Source organism: Columba livia, chromosome 3 (genome assembly GCF_036013475.1).
Source record: "Columba livia isolate bColLiv1 breed racing homer chromosome 3, bColLiv1.pat.W.v2, whole genome shotgun sequence".
Classification (NCBI taxonomy): Eukaryota; Metazoa; Chordata; class Aves; order Columbiformes; family Columbidae; genus Columba; species Columba livia.
The window spans coordinates 28,331,810-28,352,448 of record NC_088604.1 but is presented as its reverse complement, the minus strand read 5'-3'; the positions used below and the strand labels follow the sequence as shown (position 1 = coordinate 28,352,448).

The 20,639-nt window shown below is 37.9% G+C and overlaps 1 protein-coding gene across 1 annotated transcript in view; it reads left to right on the top strand.

Moving 5' to 3' along the window:
- Positions 1–20,639, top strand: part of EYS (eyes shut homolog) — an 870,368-nt gene that overhangs the window by 838,422 nt on the left and 11,307 nt on the right. The window contains exons 46-48 of the mRNA XM_065056200.1: positions 1,345–1,519; positions 5,061–5,233; positions 16,377–16,538. Coding sequence (XP_064912272.1) covers positions 1,345–1,519; positions 5,061–5,233; positions 16,377–16,538 — 510 coding nt within the window. The remainder of the gene's footprint in view (positions 1–1,344; positions 1,520–5,060; positions 5,234–16,376; positions 16,539–20,639) is intronic.

Below are 20,639 nucleotides of genomic sequence, written 5' to 3'. Positions count from 1 at the left end.
ACACATTACTGTACTGGTTTAGCTAAAGTGTTTTAAAAGCCGATTTTCAGTTTAAAATTGTATGTATCTATGTATCAATCTGGATGACATTTCTAAAGTGCTTAAGGCTACCTTTAAATGTAACTCTAAGTCACTTGGATGTTGAGGTATATTTTGAAAGGTTACTTAGGGTTTGATCCAAAAAGTTGTAATATATGGCATAATATTCAGGTTTGCAGTACTTAAATGAGCATGCGGATCTGGAAAAGTGATTCAGAAATACTGATTAATTAAGTTAGACCCATAAGGCTAACGATTCTGTGCTGTCACGAGGAACAGCAAAGACTTTCCAAAGGGGCACTCCCCAGAAATCCCACAGGCTAAGCGGGAGCTGCCTGAGGCAGCAAGTGGGGAACACCTCTGCTTCACTCTGAAGTTTGGCCCCTCTTTTCACTTGGGATGCCAATGTTTTAGCAAATTAAAAGAACATCAGGGTAGAGATCAAGGCACAGGCACTCAATCATCCCTACAAATAAATTCTTACAATGGTCCCTGAAAAATATTTGATCTGTGACAACTGTATTTTTTCCAAACAGTTGTTTGGTATATTCAGGGACTTAGCATAATCTAGGGACCATTTCCCATCAGTACTCTAGATGCAGCTATACTGCAGCTACACATGACCAAGAAACAGACCTGGAAGTGTTTACCTTACTGGTATACATTAAACTTTTGAATTCTTTTCTGAGATTAAGGGCCTGAAGGAGCAGCATACACCTACTTCAAAATGTGATCAAATGCAACATGATCTGTATGTACCTGAAGCATTCACTTAGGAAGGGGAGGGTCTAGGTGCTTCCCTGAAGGGGTCCATTTCAAGCTAAGGAAATTCAAGTCCACATTTCCTGCCTGCATTATATTAGTCAGTGTTCTCTGGATTCTTATGTATTTTACATTAAACACACTTCTTGGTATATGTTCTCCTTTTTTTCTGATTGTTTGTTTATTTGTTTGTTTTTGACAGCTTTTATCTGATATAGAAGCATTCCTGTAAGAGCATGCATGTGTAAATACAAAACTGCACCTAGTCATTCCTTAGTTGCTGACTTTGTGTTCTGTATATTCCTTGAGAAATTACTTCTGTTGCTTTGCCTATTATTAAATGAAGGAACTTACAATCATCCACTTATTTGCACTTACTGTCAGCATATCTTTAGCACACGTAAATGGCATGGTTGTCCACCCACTGAAGACATTTTAGTGGAACCCATTCATTGAGGGTTGACACTGACCTGTTGTTTGGTTTGTTTTTACTTCCTGTGTTTGTTTTAAACTTCTTTTTTTTTTTTTTTTCCGACTTTTGAGGTTGCATTTTTGACGTTCAAGTTCGCACCAGCATGAATCAAGAGTTTAAGTCGCCAGGGACTCCAGAAGGTCACCCCAATTCTGGTCGCAGTGTTGGACAATGTAAAGATTCCCCATGCAGTTTAATAAAATGCAGAAATGGTGGGAAGTGCATAGAAAGTGGTTCTACTGTTTAGTAAGTATACTTTCTTTTGTTTGTAGACTACATTATAGACTGATCTCTAGAATAATAACTATGGTAATTTAGTGGCTTCGTAACAGAAGTCTCCAGGGGCCTGTCATCTTGAAAGAAAAGAAAAAAAAAGAAAGAAAATGAAGAAAAGAAAAAAGAGGAAAAGGGAGGAAGGAAAGAAGGAGGGAAGGAAGGAGGGAGAAAACTGCTGAAGGGTTCATTGAGTTACTCAGAAAATTTTAGTCTTATCGTAATCAAAACTAAAATATTAAAATTATGTTAGAACACTTTCTGGGGAACTTTTTAAAGAAATTCCATGGACTGACTCTGCTCCACTAAAGTCACTGGCATCCCAACTTAACTACAAAATGCATGGAAAGAACTAGATGTTTAAGAAAGACATTTTTAAAAAACTAGATGAGCAACCTAACTAGCAGAGAACAAATAGCAAAGAGGACAGCTTGACTGTCTTAATTTCTGAACATTTCTGATGGAGCAAAAACAGGTGACTTCTGTTTCCTGGAAATTAGTATTTTCATCTAAGACTCCCCTTTCTGGAGTAAACCACTGACTGCCCAACATCAGAAAGTTCTGAGCCAGTTCAGATTCTAAGAGCTTCCTTACCTAGCTCCTGTGCATCCTTCTCTCCTGCTCAGTCTCTCCCTAATAGACACAGCTGTCTGTGCCTCCACTTGTGATTTCTGTGGATACTTTCCTGACTCTCAAATGCACCTTCCCTGGTCACTCTTCATGCCATTCTCAAGTGTTCATTCACTGTTGCCTTTCCAGATCTGCTGGCTGGCCTGCTCATGTAAGACCTTCTTAATCCATTTCAAACAATACAAGGTGTGTTAGTAAGGATGTCATGTTAAAATTGTTTGAACTAGGTCAGTTCATCATATAAGCTGTTCACCTGGCTGACCTATGGGTTAATAAGTGGTGGTGAGGACAAGTGGCCCAGAAGATAAGTCTATGGTCTTTCATACCTTATCACTAAGTGTAGATGGATGATAGTGCCCAGACTGAAAGGCATACAAGAAGGAAGTACATTTGTAGTTCCGAATTGCTGTTGTGTATCAACACTTCCATTGTAATAAATCTTGTTTTCAAACACTTTGTAACACAGCTGTAAAACCTTTGCTGACCAGCACTTTTGATTTTAAAAGTATCTGCCAAGATTAATTATTCTTGCTTCCCCGTGTGCTTCTGCATGTGTTCATTTATTTACACATATTTGCATAATTATTTAAAAATGAGATAAGTGCTGACTTAAAACATCTGAAGACACTGACTGAAAACACTGCAGACAGCAAGACAGATAAGGAGAAAAAAAAAACCAACAACACTGTGGGGCTTCTGTGTATTTTTCTTCAAAACAACAAAGGCCTGTCCTTCCATGTGCTACAAAGAAAAGAGTTTACATTCCTGTCGAGCTAAAAATAATCCACTTACTGTGTGCTGCAGAGAAAATTACATGGTAACTATTTTTGCTGCCCCTGAGACAAATCTGAGAAAACCTGTACAAAACTAGTGCTTCTAAAGCTGGTAAGGCTGAACTAAAATTTGGAAAATTTACCCTTGAAGTGCGGCATGCAGTTCCCTCCCCAGTCCCCTTATGACCTTATTTATATCTCTTAAATACAGTAATGATGGGAATGCTTTGAAAGATGTAATGTGGGATTGTTTTCCAATTGTTGTGCTACAGGTATCTCCCTACTATTGCACTTTGCAGGATCCTTCCAGAATGGTTAAATCCTTGACATTCAGAGTGTTTACTCTTTCTGAGAAATAAGAAAAGAGAATGGCACTCTTTTCACTCATGAGCATGTTAGAGAGATATAAAACCAAAACTGCAAGAAAATAGAAATGTGGGCTGAAGCATGACACTCCCATCTGCTCACCTACACCATCCTCAGTCCTTGCTTCAGCAGTTTACCCAGCCATGCTAACGTATCCTCATGTCTGTAAGGTTCACAAAGCCACCACCAGCAAGATCTAGAGAGCAATTGGAAAGCAGGTGGCAGCTGGTGACATAGCTACACTGGCAGCTTGATATTATAGGCATAGTTCTTTTTCATCATTATAGTTTCATAATTACTATTCCAGATTTATTTGGGGATTGTTCTAAAATGAGCGGCAGGGAGAGTAGGGTGTTAATTTGTTTTTTCTGAGGCTTCTTTGTTCACTTGCTTTTAATTTGTAGTGTCCTGCTACTGAACTATGTTCCTCTTCTCATATTTCAAGACATCTAGGTCTTCCTAGACTATGTATATATGCATGCATGGACCAGTAATGGCCACTTTTTTCTCTCACAGAAAAGCGAAACATTGCCAGAGGTGTCATGTAGCATGCATATCATTTTTGTCAATGTATGGTAGCTGTCAATGCCATCTCACATTGCCTCAGAGGGAACTTCTTTCTGTTTTCAAATCATCTGTGTTCCTTTGAAGAGCAGAGTCCTTGAGGGAACTGGATTTGTGTTCAAGCATTTCCTCTCCTGAAAGGAGATCTCATCAGAAGTTTTTGGTGGTGTTTTAAGCTACTTTTATATCTTGCTTTCACCACCCTGTCAGAAAGTGTGCAACGCTGTTAAGCTGTAAATTCAGTTGCTACAGATATAATACTTTGATTTAAATAAAAGCAGAAATATGTACCATAAAAGCTTATATTCTGGCCAGCAACAGGGCACAACTACTAAGTTTTAACAAAACAAAGAAGAAATATATGAATAATGAAATAAAAAAAATTATGTTCAAGGGACAATAATATCCTTCATTATTTATGGCATAGAGTCATACAAAATAGAAAAGTTTGAATAGCAAGATTGTCTATGATATGTTATGACTGTCTCTTGTTAATTAAGTTAAAGTATGTCTTGTGTGTACTTTGAACAGAACATCAGACATGATTGGCAGGATTTAGTTTGCTAAAGGTAAGCACGCAGTGTCACTTTAGATACCCCTAGGTAGAAAATTTGGCCTTCAGCTGGTGCTTCAGAAGAGCTTAGGACTTGTGTAACTGTTTTGGTTTTTGTTTTATGATAAAGTGTCACTAAATTCTAAATACAATAGGTCTAACATATTTCATTTTAACTGTTAATATTTTGACACTTTTCAGTAAGGAGGGCATTTTTAACATCAATGCCAACTGTATTCTGTATTTAACAATTTATATAGAATTCATGCTAATTTTAAATTTAAATTTACAGGCTAGTGTGTGTGAATTTTTTTTGTTATATTCTCCTGGCATGGATGAAAGAAAGGCATAAAGAGTAGTGGACACTAACAAGTCCAGTGATTCAATTAGTTTAGAAAATGTGCTTATGGCATAGATTTACAGTCACAGATATATAACACAGATTTCCATCTCTTTCACAGTCAAATCCACTATCTTCTTTTCCATCAAATGCTTCATCAAACCTACCTCTGATGTGTCAGTTATAAGAATAGGTACCAAACCTGAAAATCTTGATTACATTGTTACTGATGGGTTGATTTCATTTGATAATTATGTTGCATTATTTCATTTCACTTATCCACTGTAGCTGTGACTGCCCCACTGGATGGAAAGGTGCATTTTGCACAGAAACAGTGTCAGTATGTGAACCTGAGCACGATCCTCCACATCTGTGTAAGCAAGGCGGAACCTGTGTGCCACTGCCTGATGGCTACACATGTCACTGTCCTCTTGGAACAACCGGTACCTATTGTGAACAAGGTATGTCAAATGGATAGTGCACTGTACATACAATTATGCAGTAATGCCTAGGCAGAAAAACACAGTATTCTGTGATACATCGATTAAATGTGACATAGAGAGACAAAATCAGTTTTATTTAAGAAACTGGTGCTTCTTTCTGTTAGAAAAATCAAGTAGTTTAAAGCTAAGGATTGTTACATGTTGATTTCCACTATCTGTTCCTTCAATTCTTCCAAATAATTCAACCAAATTCATGAGCAGTGTGGCATTGTCAGATACTGAGGGGACAGCAAGCAGCGCAGAGCAGCATTATAGTGCTTAGTTCAATTTCCAAGCTCGCCATAATGAAGCATGTTGAGAAATACACCTAAGAGCTCGGTAGTACACTTCTGAGTACGCTTCTGAAGTAAGAAGCATCTAGGACCTTATCCAATTTTCCTGTTGACTTCACTGGCTATTGGGAAGGGTTGTACTGGAATGATGATAAAAGATGCAAACATCACTGTAATAATCTTCGGTTGCCCATTTTCCCTGTCTTCCAACATGTTACCCTCAAAGTATGTCCTCAGTTTACCAGCTTTGCATTTCCTAGCCTCAAGTAAAGGAATCCTTCATCTGTCTGTTTTCTTCTCTGAGAGATTGCACAAATGAATATTTGACAATGTGGATACATGGGTGCTACAAACTCAGGGACTTGTCCTCTAAGTGTCTGATGCACCTCTGTGTGCAAGGAGATGTAGTACAGACCGTACCTTTTATTCTGGCGCTCTTAAATTCGATTGTACAAGCTGATGTCTTTCCTTTGAGAAACTCTCTGTACATCTTCTCGAGAACTCCAGTTACTGTTAAATAGCTCCTTTTCCAAACTGCCTGCCAAGGTCCAGCATTCCTTCTTGGGCCTACAGAGTGAGTTTCAAGCACAAAACTGACCAGCTGAACTGCATTTGAACTGATCTGCAGTCCTCACCCTATAGATGGATAGTTTTAAAATCCCATTACAGAAAGCACTTGCAATTTGTAGGCTCAAATCAAAGAGAATATAGTTTCTGGAAAGTCATTGTTAAATTCCATGTAAGAGTGTGCTTGGTCTATTGCCTCTGCTGTAACAGCTTTTCAGGGCTCTTTATATAAACTTTTCAACTTTGAATTCTCATTTCAAGTGAGGTTTTCGAAAGTAATACCATCTGAATTCAGGACACTGATCAACAGAACATGTGCTATATATAAAGCACACAATTAATCAGGTAAACACTCCTGTGTTCTGGTTTCAGAATAGATTTGGATCTTCTTGTTACGGCCACTATTACCAGCACAAATAGCGTATATCTGAGCAACAGAAAATTGTATTTCTTGTAGGTTGTCATCCTTTTAGTAATTCCTCCACCTGGTAAACGCATTAGAAGGTTCCTCTCTGTTTTACTTAAAAGCTTTCTTTTTACAAATAGGGACTATGGGTCCTGACCAAACTCTTTGCCCTGCATTTCACCTGGCTCTGGCAGATTAATGAATTATAATGAAATTTTTCAAAGCACAGTTTGCAGTTTTAGTGGATGGCAAATTGCTAAAAAACAGCTGCTTATCAAGATTGAATATCTCATCTCTGGATTGATGGTGGTTATTGGAGCCAAAAGAAAAAGAGACAGAGAGCAATGAACAGCCCAAGGGACCAGGAGAGAACAAAGGGAAATTAAATGATGGAGACTAATGAATGTGCAAGAAAAACAGGAAAAAGAAAATAAATAAAGGTAGGAGAAAATGACAGAAGAGATTTATAAGGTGAAAAAGCAGAGGAGAATAACAAAGAGTAAGAACAAATAGGGCTTTACCCAATAATAGCAACTGGTAAATGCAGTACGATACTATGAATTGCACGAGAACAAGTCAGGTGGAGTAAATGGGGCAGTAGGGGTAGAAGCACAATAATAAGGAAGACTTCTCTAACCACAAATGTTAAGGGTACTTAAACATAAACTGACAATAATGAAGCACTAATTTGCCTAGCAAACAATAAAAATGTTTGTGGCTCTTTATGAACTATGTAAATGAAAGTTGAAAGCAGATGTGTGGATGAGGACTTCACTGTTCTTAAAGAGTAACATGATATGTACTGGTTAGAGCAGCAACTCAAACCACCAAGGATGCAAGACTATCAGCACAGAGATATGGTACATTATGGTTAAGCTTTAGGAGTCAGAGCTGTACTAATAAGTGTTCAGTAGCTGGAAAACTAAGCTCTCCTGCAAACATATAGTAGACCTATTGACTTCAATGTGATTACTACTATAAGAAAAAAAGTGGCCAAGATCAAGTGTCAGGGATAATTCTTCCTTGGGAAGAAGCAAGTCTAAAACCCTTTTGATGCAGATAGTTTGATTTATAGGACATCATTATTATATATGTTAACACAATATCTTTTTTGCAACTGGTAATTATTAAGACATGTAAACATTAAAAATACAAATATAGTATCCATAATGACTGTCTGCAATTATATTCTGATCTCTACCCTATTGTACCTCAGCAGCTTATTCCTCTTATAAGAACAGTGTCCCTGTGTGACACCAGTAATCCTGTCTCTAGCAGTGGCTAATAATGAAGGTTTAAAGTTTAACAGAGCAACTATATATCATGTCTCCCTGAAGTAGTCTTCTAGCATCCAAACATTTGTGGCTTGTCTTTTTTATTTTTCTTGCCATTTGTTTTAATGGATTAAATCAAGTCTCTCATCTTGACATCAATAGTATCACTTAAGGCACTGAAAAACTTGATCAAAATAAATTTGGAGTCAATGAAGTTCCTCTGACATTCTGTTAAGCACTGAGATATATTTACTCATAAGCTAGAATTCCTCTAGATCCTAAGCATATGAAATTTATGTCCTAGATAACTTACTCGATTTTGCAGAGGAATTAAGAAGACCTATAATTTCAGATAAGGGACTTCACAAACCTGATAATCTCATTTAAGGGAACAGCAATGTAATATTTGAAAGATTCTACAGATGGCAGTATTGGAGAAGAATTGCCAGTAGGGCTTTCATCACAGTATTTCTATAAATTTTAAATTAGTCAGCAGTTTTCTTTAGCAGAATTAATTTGTGTCACATACTTCCATAAAACGTATTAAAATAATTTTTCTTGACTTCAAGGCATCATAATGGAATGCTACTGCTCTTTTCACAAAGAAATAATTTAATAAATAGATTTCTTCAACTATATATTAGCCTCTGAATTCCACAGCTAGAAATACAGCCTGTCAACATACATCTCGTGAAGAAAGGAAAGCAAATGTAAAAAGCTTTTCATTGTTGCATCCTCAATTTAATGGGATACTTGGCAAGCAATAAAACTATTTCCTTGATGAACAAATGGCAGGTGAATTCCTTTGGCCATGTTTAGCAGCTCAAGTCAACTTTCTAGATACTATTCTGATGTCAAATTCCATTATTCCAATACAAAAATATAACAAATTTTTGAAAATACCTTATAAACTGACAGAAAGGAAAAAAAATTACAATAATTTTGTAAACATTTAATCCATCTTCATAGTCATGATGAATGAATGAAAAATGGAAGAAACTGACTTTTGGAAAAATTTTTACCATAAAGATGTTTTTCTTTCTACATAGTCTAGAATGTTACCTGACATATTTTGACTGCTATTGTAAGACAAATTAATTCACAATACGATTTAGCTCAAGATTTTTACACGACAAGACACCTTACGTACAAACAGTTCAGCACACATTTGTGCATGCACATATATGTTGAATTTATCTGACAATGCAGTTAGACTTGCTGGCTTAATGCACAAACTATTTCATAGTCATTATTTGAAAACTTGTGTTTCTGTGTGTAACCATATGAAGGACAACTGCAGGCACTTACTAGCTTCTTGTTTTGAGTCACAGTGACTAGTGTGTTCTCTTAGACACTTAAGCAACACCGGTCCCATAAAGCTTTGTTTCCACTCTTATTTTTTGAAACCTTGTGGCGACATGACAAAAATCTTTAAATGTTATAGTAGCTATAGCAGTCATGTCCTATAGGGATAAGAGGTGCTGTTAGAGTCGTACCTAAAAGGCAATCTAAATTTTCAGATTTATCAGTAGCAGTCCAGTAAACTTAATATTCTTGGTCAACACAAGAAAACATACATTTGTAAGATGTCAAGTAGAATAAAGTGAGTTGCCTACTTAAATACATACCATGAATTAATGATATATAAACTCAAGTGGAAGTCATGCATGACAAAATGAAGGCATTGATATGCAGTACAGCAATAATGCCCTCCGCACCAGGGCAGCCATGAGTGGCATGGTGCCCCAATAAAAATCCAGTAATGCACTTACCATTCCCTCCAGCTACCCAGCTGAGTAAGAACAAGATACAGCTAACTTACTAGCACTTATCAGGATGGCTCTGGAATTATTTTCAGACTTCTTCTATGAGCATGAATGATTTGCTGAAAATATGCCAGTCATCTTTGTGAAGGTGCTCAGATTTAGAAACTGTGTCAAGGGTAGAAAGCGGTTTTAAAGGGAAGGCACTTAGATGTGTGTCTACATGTGAGTTCAATATCTAAGTTCCTGTTATGGTTAATGAACATCTAGTCAATAGTGTCGGTGAAGGTATTTAGCTCATAAGAAGCTTTTCTAAACATAGATGCTTAGTGCTGTTTGAGACTCCCTGGCATTGAAACTTGTATCCAAAAGCATCCAGACGGGGTTCATATATGTGGCACAGGACCTGTTGGAGAACTGTGCCTTTCTGGAATGGCACATGAAGATAAGGCAATAGAGGCTGTGAGAAAATAGCAGTAGATACCTATGTTAGGAAGTTGAATGGAGCCTTGGAGGAAGCTACTTCAGGATAAGGTGAATCTCTTTCTCGATCTGTTGACTATTGCATAGTGATGCTATTCAGTTACCTGAAAATAAGACCTGGTTACCCACTGCCACGTATCCTTCACAGCTTCCAGCTACTGACTGCAACAGGTCCTGTGTTTGCTGTTATACCAGCCAGGCCCATGTGGATGGTCTGGATACACTAAGGCATTTCAGTGGCAAGTGACAAACATGTTTAAGCAACTGAATCTTGTCTTCTGTCATAGTTGACCATAATGGGTATTTTCATGCCTCTAAATAATATGTGTAGACAGCTGAAGGAAAGTGTCTTAATGCCACATTTAATTCCTCCAATTTTATAGTAGTCTATTTCCCTGACTTAATTATTCTCACAGACACTATGCAGAATACCAGCTTGCTTATACTGCAGTCCTCCTCAAAGCACACTTGCACTGTTGTCAGACTAAATGCAATCCAAGATATGAGTAATGGAAGATCTCAGTTTGAAACTAGATTAACGAAGTTTTAGGTACTTAGTCCTTTACTAATTGCTTTATCAGGCTACTCTGAGATACTCACAGGTTCATATCTGTTCCTACTACAATTTACTGGTTCACATAAATTATTCTTAGGCACTTATCTCCAGTATGTGTCATCCTGAAAGACTGAGGTTTACTGTTTTGACTTTGGCTAGTAATAGCTATTTTAAGCTTTGTAAAACCAGAGATCTCTTTAGGGATTTAGCCAAATGCTCCTAGATGTTACTTCTTAGCTAATTAGGTCTCTCATTAGCTAGCAGCAAAGATTACAACTCCACTGCAACAACATGAAACAGAACTGTAGACTTCACTTAGAAAATTGCAGCCTTTTGTTCCAGTATTGCTCAGAATAATGATTGTCTCTGTCTCTCCTCTTCAGGGACAGCAACAATTAATAATGGCTGCAGGTCTGGCAAAATAACAACTTTCATGATTACATTGCTATGTTATATTCGCGTTGTGTTAATAATAGTTATTTCTGTTAACATGCTCTGTTACTGCACTAAAAATTGAAGGTATAAATGCTTTCTGTTTGCTACAATGAATTAGTTTATAAGTTATGAAAAGCTGGCTCTTCAAAGATTAAGTAAAAAGTGATAATTCAACAGAAAAAAAATACCTTTCTATTTAGATAAGGTGATTTTTTTTTTCAGTTTTTCCACATTCTTACACAGAAAAAAAAATACCCATGCAATGTCAGTAGTCTTAACATGAGGAATTCCATGTAGCCATATTTGTCATTGTTTTCCAAAATGAAAAAAGCAACTGATGGATCTGCTCACTCTATGAAGAAATGAAACCGCTGAAAATTTCTGACTGTGGAGTTTAAAGCTTTCAGACAGGTGTTTATTGCTCATGAACAGTCAGACTTGCACTGTAAGTGCCATGCCCAGAGTGCATCTTCCCTCTGCTTCCTGAGGGTTTGTCTGCCTGGTCTCAGAGCCAACCTAGAGACAGGGCTGGTATCTGGTCTTGAGGACAGCTTTGTTGAGAAGCATCAGGAGGAGTCTCCTCCTGCGTTGCTTCAGGAGCAGCTTTTAAATAGAGGTCCCTGCCCTTGATCCATCGCTGAACTACACTGCGGCAGCATCACATTCATGTCTCACTTGGCCGTGTTGATCTGGACCTGGACTCCAACCCACAGACTGACATGCAGGCGTGACCTTACACCCGCCTCGTCACTGTGGGCCTTCCTGGTGACCTGGCCTCTGGAGCTGACCTGGCTGCTCTCCCCAGGCCTGTCCTGCTCTGCCCTGTCAGCTGCGTTAGATCAGTCCTGGCTCTCACCCCTCACTGCTCCCTCACAGAAAACCTGGCTTCTAACACCACCAAAACTAAACAAATACTGAGATGAAATTATGTCTTATGGTCAGGACAGTAGATTTATGGTGGTGAGTGAAAGAGTTCTGTAAAAAATCTTGTTTGATATATTTAATTGCAAAAAGGATTTGAGAGAAGAAAAGCAAACTGATATAGCTACTCGGTATCATAGCCTTACCCATCCATCCAAACCACTTTTTGCCAGTTTGGCAGTCTGGTTACTGTGAAAAACTGTCAGAGGTCTTGTCAAACTCGAGGCAAAAAACATCCACTGCTCCTGTCTTGGCACTAAGCCACCCATCTCCTCCCAAAAGGCTATCAGCCTGGTCACACACAATTTGACCTTGTCATCATCTTGTCCTTTATATGCTCAGATATTGTGTCAAGACAGTTTTGCTCCATGATAGTTTCCAAGTGAGGTGAGGCTTACTGGTCCCTGCATCATCCTTCTTGCTTCTGTTCGAGGTGGACATGATATTTTGCCTTCCTCCAGTCATCAGAACTTCCTGTGGTCACCTTGACTTTTCAGAGCTTATTGACAGCAAGCAGCCTTACAGCAATATTGACCATCTTCCTCAGCACTTGGGGCTGTGCCCTGGCTGGTGCCCTCCCCTTGTGTATGTCTGATTGCCTGGTGTGCTCCCAGATTCTTCCTCTGCCATAGATAATGTTTCACTTCCCCAGGCTCAGCTACCAGTCTTAGGGATTTGAGAGGCTTAATCAGCTTTACGAAGCAAAAAATGAACCAAACGAAGCTGTGAATATTTTGGCTTTTGCCATTTCTGTTGTCATTAGGTCCCCTTTGAGGAAGGCCTAGTGGCCTCACTTTTTCCATAGCCTTCTTGATGGAAGCCCTACTTGTTCTCCTTCACATCCCTTGCCAGTTTCAACTCCTGCTGGGTTTTGACTCCTAACTCCATCCCTGTTCAACTCAGGTGCTGGTTCTGTATTCCTGCTGGGAGTTGGAGCTTTTTTTCATGATGACTGTTGTACTTTTCCACTGCAAGTTTCCTTGACATGCTGAATAGCAAAAAGGGCTTGCTGAAAGTTCTGAGGCAACAAGCTGCTTGAAGAACCTATCAAAACTTAATGCCATCAAAATGTTGACTGGGATGTGTACAAGCACTTCTGCCTCAATGGTTGGAATTCAGCTGTAAGAATGTGCTAGAAAGCTTTGCTCATAACAACAGTTGAACAGGATGTGTGAGATTACAGGAGGAACCTGAAAGGTATTAGTGCACGGTAGAGGGAAAGAAAAGCACACTTCAGCAATAGTACTTGCAGGAACTTCTAACTGGTCTAAAGGGATTTGGAGTTTCTCTTGGTATCGTTTAGAAACGCATAGCTTCATCAGATACTAGTACTCAGCTTAGAAAAGTGAGTCATTAATCAGAGACAGAACAGAAATGTTTGCTTAAATGCCTGTTGTGCTTACAATGCACCACACAGTGCTGAGCACCCTAGTGAGTAATGTAGTAGTTACACAGCACAAGTCCTACAAATTTAGCTTATAGCATTGGCAAAGAAATCCATTCACCTCATTTATTTTAGCAAAGAATTTCTCTGGAGTAAGCATATGTAATACAGGATCTATCTTGCACAAGTTTAGCCAAACTTCTTATTTTCTTACCTTAGCTGGGAAAAAAAGGTTGTTGCCAAGAAAACAGTGAAGTACCTCGGCATTTGACATGACATGTTAGTTTTGCATATAGTTGTCATAAAAGCAAATTGAAAAGTTTAAATTTTCTTATTCTTCACCTTAAAAGTTTGTCTATCTATAAATTCAGTTTTGCAAAAAATGGAGTTTTATACTGTTCATCTCTGTGCACTGCACTAGAGTTAAAGCATTCTGTTCTGAGATATGGTTACTTATTTCCATGTACCTGTCAAGTCAAATCTTTTCCATGCATGTAATCAGTACTTAAACGATCTATTACAAGTGAATTAAAAGTAATTCTTGTACTTCCTATATTTAGTTCTCCTTCATTGTGGCAAAATATGTCATTTTCTGACATTTGTTCAGATATATTTATTGGAAATAAAACCACTCAGTTAGTAAAATGGGAATAAAATATTTGCATCTTGGAAGTTTCAGAATGAAGTATATTGGATAGAGTATTTTATTTGTTATCTATAAATCAGGATAATACCGCCTTTCTAAAGCATTCTGACATTTGCTGCTAAAGATGTGGGTGTTATTTTTTAATATTCTGTTTGTAATGTGAAGCCATGGATTTAATTCATTCTCTGAGTGATCCTATAAAATCACCTTTTTCATCCTTGTTCTCTCTCTCTCTGCTCCAAGGCTTTTTATCACAGCAATCTTCCTTTCATATACCTTCCAATGATAAGCAATGTAGCATTGCAATCCTGCTGCAGCTGAACATTTTGCTTTCACTCTAGTCATTGTCCATGCTTCCTTCATAAGCAGTAAAAAATTAACTACATTGACAAAGTTAAACTGAATCTGACATAAAGACTTTCCAATGCCTCATTGTACACTTCACCTGGTATGACCTGTTAACCAGCAGCATATTTTAATACAGAATTGACTGCTGAGGCACAGTTCCTCCACATGTAAAAGTCTCACTGTGCAAAAATTTGCGAAGAGAAGACTGACTTCCAAATTATGCATAAAGGAAAAAATGTCATTGTACAAAATTAACTATTATTTCTGATAGATTTTTAAATATGAAGACATCAGCATAGGGATTACATCTTTAACTACTAATGGAGAACATTGTCTCTTACCTATTGAAACATATAAAAGCACCTAAAAATCCATATGAAAACTATAAAGTATTATTTTGCCTTTTCTACCTGATAGTGTTTATAAGTTTTAGTGATATAAATTGTGTCACCTACTCTGTTTAGTAACTTTTATTACTATTTATCTTCCATGGTAATTGCTATTCTTAAAACTATTTTTATCTGTCAGCTTTTAAGTATGGATGTCAGAACCTTCACATTTCTGCGATTATGCAATATATGACTACAGACCCTGCCAGCTACTACGATGCTTAAGATGGGAGTGATTGGTTAATGTAATGTGTTTGCATGACAATATATATATATTACATAGGCTGAACAACAGCTCAGCAAAAGCCTGATTCTGATCATCTGTAATCTAGTGGGGGGAAATGAAAAGGAAGTCCAGCTGTGTTTTTACTGCCCATTCCAGAGGTGTCCTCAAGTCACTACGCTGATAAGAGCTGAGAGATCTGGTTCCTGTATAATGGTGCAGCAGACTGCTGGACACAGTCCACCACGAACACATTGTGTCCTATTCTGAGAGAGGTGGTGTGACAGCTAGACAGATTAGGAAGCCTTGCAGCATGCTAACTGTACACCAGTCTAATAAGTAAGGCCCACTGGTGACAGGCAACACAAGGTGCAGCCGGTTGGCAAGGGGATTAATGAGCAGACAACTATGCCGAAAACGTAAGTATGGAAAGACAGCATAAGGTTGCCTAGGAGTGCACTACGAGGTAGGTATATACTGGAAGGTATATTTGACTGAAAGCAAAACTATGAAATTGGGAGTATCAAAATGAAGAAAGAGGTTGGCCTCAGAGCAGAAACAGCATAGCTTCAGCAAAGAAGCAGAAAACTGAGGGGAAGCACTTAGGGTTCAGGCATTCTATGATTCTATGATTTAGTACTGCCATTAACTAAGTAGTAGAAAAGGCTTATCCCGCACCAGTCTAAATGTACCCTGCACATCTAAATAGCTTGGCTTATTCCAGTAAATCCACAAATACAACAAACTAACAACCACATGATAATGAATTAGCTAATAGCTACCATAATTATATCTCAAATATATAATGTTGTGATAGTGGGAAAATTTGGAACAATTTCAAGTAGCATAAACAGTTCAGAAAAGTATAATAATTTATCATTCAGCTGAAGGAAGTTTAACCAGCACGGTTTTGTTAGGGGGTATATGAACTATCAGCATTGAGACAAGTGGTAAGACAGAACGATGAAGTTATGTATAGCTCAAAAGCGTACATTGTATTTCACTGTAATTGTGTGAAACACACAAAGCAGTTCATTAAAATTCCTCCACTAAGGTTTTCATCTGTATGGTGAAGAAACAAATGTTTATTCTGACTCCTGAAAAAGTATTTTGCTTTTGAATTTTTTAACAATGTAAAATTTACACTTACATTTATTTGAAAATGAACACTAATAAGATCATACTTATTTTGCATTACAACTATGAGCTTGATTGTTAATGAAAAAAGGCACACAGAAGACAAAATGGCATTGATTTGCTATTATCTAAGTTTTATTCTATATTAAAGTTATTTTTGTCTTTGGAAAGCGAAGAATTGGAAGTATCATGTGCAGCATTTATGAACTATACAAAATAACTGTAGACAACTGGTGCCATAATAAAGTGGTCTTCTCAAAATATCTTTCAGGAAATATTTCCTCTTGTATTTTTCAGATATTTCCATTAGTGATCCATCTTTCAGAAGTAATGAATCATCATGGATGTCATTTGCACCCTTTTATATCCGGCATAAGACCCATATAAAACTAGAGTTTCAGCCTCTATCTCCAGATGGTATCCTGTTTTATACTGCACAGCGTCTGGGTACTCAGTCAGGTAAGGACATTCCAGTTTGCTGGTATCATACACCCAGGTACTTTTTTAAAAAACAAAGGCAGTAAATTGAAGTTATTCAAACATTCAGTCTGTGTAACCCGTTGCCTATGGTGACTGGGTTTCAAACAGTGAATAATCAAGTTCATAAGAAAAAACATGCATAACAAAATTCTGTAGTCCAAAGCCACCAAGTATATAATGAGGTGATTCAGGAAACCATTTTCCCCTGAAAAGGAACTGTAGCCCACTTTTCAACAGACATTTACTGATTCTGCTCCCACAGTTTCCGTGCAGCTACACTGGGATTCACAGTCTAGGGGTTTGGCCCAGGGTTTTAAAATGACCAAAATTAAAGCAATAGAAAAACTGATCAAACAGGAGGGCTAATGAGGTTCATCAGGAGTTTAACTTCTTATTATACAATGCTGAAATCCTTGCTGGTGCAGCATGCAAAACATACGATTTCTGCATTTGCCAGATATGCAGAGTGAAAAACAAATCTAAATAAAACTTTCTACTATTTATAAAAGTATTGTAAACATTACTGAGTTAACATTTCTAAAACTTCATGGCAAGAAAACAGAATTTGCCAACTAGTGTAAATACATTTTAAAAGTTAGTCTTTAAGGTGTAATTTTTTTGTAATTACTTTATTAATATATTTCATCTTTCTATTGCATTTATGTGGTGTCCTGCATGTTTTTAAACAAAAACATTACATATTACTCACAACATGATCTTAGAGCAAATTTTCTACTTCCATTAAGTAGTATATTATGCAAAAATGGGCTTTTGCGTGACAAAACCCCACAACTATTTCTCATGTATTTTTACATTCCTTTATTCAAAGCCTAGAGCTTTGAGATATTTCAGTAATACTCAGCTACACATGAATATAAACACATATATGCCAAATTTATCACCTTCTTAGTCTGTACACAGGTATTTTAACAGGCTGCTATTTGGTAAGACTGGTAACACATCATACACTGCTGGCACCTCCTCAACCACATAGAGAGAAGCAGTTTAAAAAACAAAAATATGGAACATCTGTAATACAAATATATGTTTTTGCAAAGAACTCTGTCTTCTACAATGAATCTTTTATAATTCAGTCACTTACACGCCAAATTCTGAGATTCTCAGTGAACAGTTCTCTCCTACATAAACTAAAGCATTACATGGGCCATGAAAAATAGAAGAGAAAAAAGGATCTCCCTCAAAAGAATAGTCAGAGGACACGGAAGCAGCTAGCATATAAAGAAATTAAATATTTGCAAGCATCAAAGAGAGTGCTAAGTCCGGTTAACTTGGGCCAGAAGTGGTTTAGCATGAGCATGCCCTCATTATGTTGCCATTCATGAATGCACAGGAAGGAATATTTTCTTTAAATCACTTTCTAGAATCATATCAATTTCATTTCAAAATAAAAGATATCTTCTATAGAGTAATTTAATTTATTTACAAATTTCCTACTTCCATTTTCACTGTCCTGAAGTTTTGAAAGGTTCAGGAAAAGCTAATCGGCTGGCTCTTCATATTTGCCTTCTTATAATCCTGTCAAATCCAGGCAGAATTAGACTGATGAAAGACTCAGAAGTATTCTTAGCAGGCAGCAGATGTGAAAGAGCTTTGTGTTGGGGATTAGTTTAGAAAGCACTTTATATAAAGCCTTTTCTTCTACACAGTTATGTAAGATTTAATAAATTGATTGCCGAAATCACAGGAATTTTTTTCTAAAATTCCTTTTTAATAGGAAACAATTAGAACATTTTTTTTTCCTCATTAGGCAATGTTGTTTTTTAAAAAGAAATGAGCTCTGACTACGTAGCTAATTTAGCAGCGACACTGAGTTGTAGCATCTCACAGTGGCACCATTATACATTGGCTTGGTTTGTCACTGGTGTAAATGCTACTCTGGGACTTTCCCTTCAGGGGCGTGCCCCCACCAAATAACCCTCCCATCATTTTCTTCTTGCTTTGTTCTTTTCAAATAACGTTATACACATTTCTGAAAGGTTGGGTAGGTGGCTGGTCTCCTTACTCCAAAGCTGGTCTGCTGGTTCCAGCTTCCACTCCTGTAACAGTGTCATTACTTCAGTAAACACATTTAAACACCTGACAAATTGGCATGAAATGGAAAACATCCTATGAATTTTTATCCATTAGCAGAATTTTCTATAATTCTATCAGTCATCAGTTTTCTTGCTCTGTCAGCTGTTTCTGAATGTGTGATGTGACTTTAAGCCTGGTAGTATTGATTTCTGCAGGTCCTAAGAAAATAATTTCCAAAGTTTGGCAAAATCTATGTGCCCAGCTATATTAATAATACGCTGGGGAAAAAAAAAAATCCAACAAGTGAGCTGCGTATGCACATTTTAGTTTGGGAACTTGCATATCGAATGACTTTTTCCCCCTCTCTTTGATTACTTGTTTATGGAAATGAGGTAAAAATGTGGGAGATGCAGACAGTTGTACGCACTGCTGCTGAGCGAGGTCTCTGCCAATAATACAGCACTCTTGCGGAGTTCAGCAGCGCATCGGTGCAAGGCCAGCCCACTTCACTTCTTCTCAAGTGCAGTTCTACCAATGAACGTGTGAGAGGCCCATTCCATAAATAGACTCTAATTCAGACAGGGGTTGCTGGATGCCCATCGACTGCTGAACAATGTATAATTCAGTCCATTTACATAGTGACCCTGCTCTATACTTGAAGGCCTCAGCACTCTACGTAAAAGGCAGTAAGGAACATCACTTTTTCATTGAGCTGTAGCATTACTGAAGCTTTACATTTGTTCGTGAAGGTGGAACATGCTGTGGACTGTCTGCACTACTGCAGGGAGCAGGCCAGGGTGATGGAAAGGTTTGCTCCCTGATGAGGTAAGAAAGAACTGTTATGCTGGGTGACTAAGAAGGAAATCAGGTTAACAAACAGAATGGGATGACTCACACTAAATTTAACACTCAACAACTGCAACACCAGTGCTCTGGCTCTCTTTAAGAGGATTATGTTACCTACCTGGTCTGAAAACCCTCAAAACTTTTAACTCCTCGTATTTAAGGCATTTCAGTTTAAAAACCTAAGGCATGAAAATAAGAGATATTGAATAAGAGTGCGGGTGTGTGACATCTGCATGCTTTTCCAATATATTGTTTATGGTGAAAACTGAATAATGGAATTGGACTAAAATCTTTTGGAAATGTTCAGAATGTCTAGAATACCCACAATGAAGGAGTCTTGTTTTCTTATTCAGAAACAAATTGATTATCCACCCAACTTTATTTAGAACAGAAACTTAGAGTTGTTAAGCCTCTCTTTGCAGTCATTTCTTTAGCCAATACGGACATCATTTCTGCTTTGTTACTAGTTTTGGGATCATTTGTATGGACTAAATCAGCAGCATAGGAAGCAGAACTACCAGGTCTGTGTGTGACAGAACAGACACCTCTATTAGTCCTGAAATCCGTTGCACATGCAGTGTTCTTGCTACCTGTTTGCCATTGGCAAGCAAACTAAAACTGAGACTGGCAAACTGAGGTTGCTCAAGGAAGGTGGCTCATTCTCACTGCCAAATTATGCCAGGGCGACAGTGGTGACTAAAGGAAACAGGAAAAATTTCTTCACCAAGAAAGGCAGCATTTTTGAAAGGTGAGACTGAGTGGTCTAACCTACAAATAGATAATTGCCCACCCCTTCTAGATGCATTACTCTGTCTGGGGTTGTTCTGATTCCAGCTATGCCCCTTCTGCTCTGGGATGGTGCTCTGCGTGGAAGCTGGAATCCACCTGTTGCCACAGGGACTTTTACATGGTTCAAGAGATTTACAGGCTTGGCTTGATACAAGTGCTCAGTCTTGTTGTGAGATGTGGCTCCATACATGGAGTAGAATCATTTTGTAATAACCCATGAAATATCCTTGGGCAGCTCATGTCAGTGTGCATTAGAGGCACTGGCTACAGTCATCTCTGGATGAAAGGTCAAGTTACAACAGCTGCAACAGGCTGCAGCTGATACCCAGTGCTGTGCATACACGCAGACTGTGACAAAGACAGTCAAGGTTAACAAACACCTGAAGACAAGGAAGGCAACAAAACCTACCG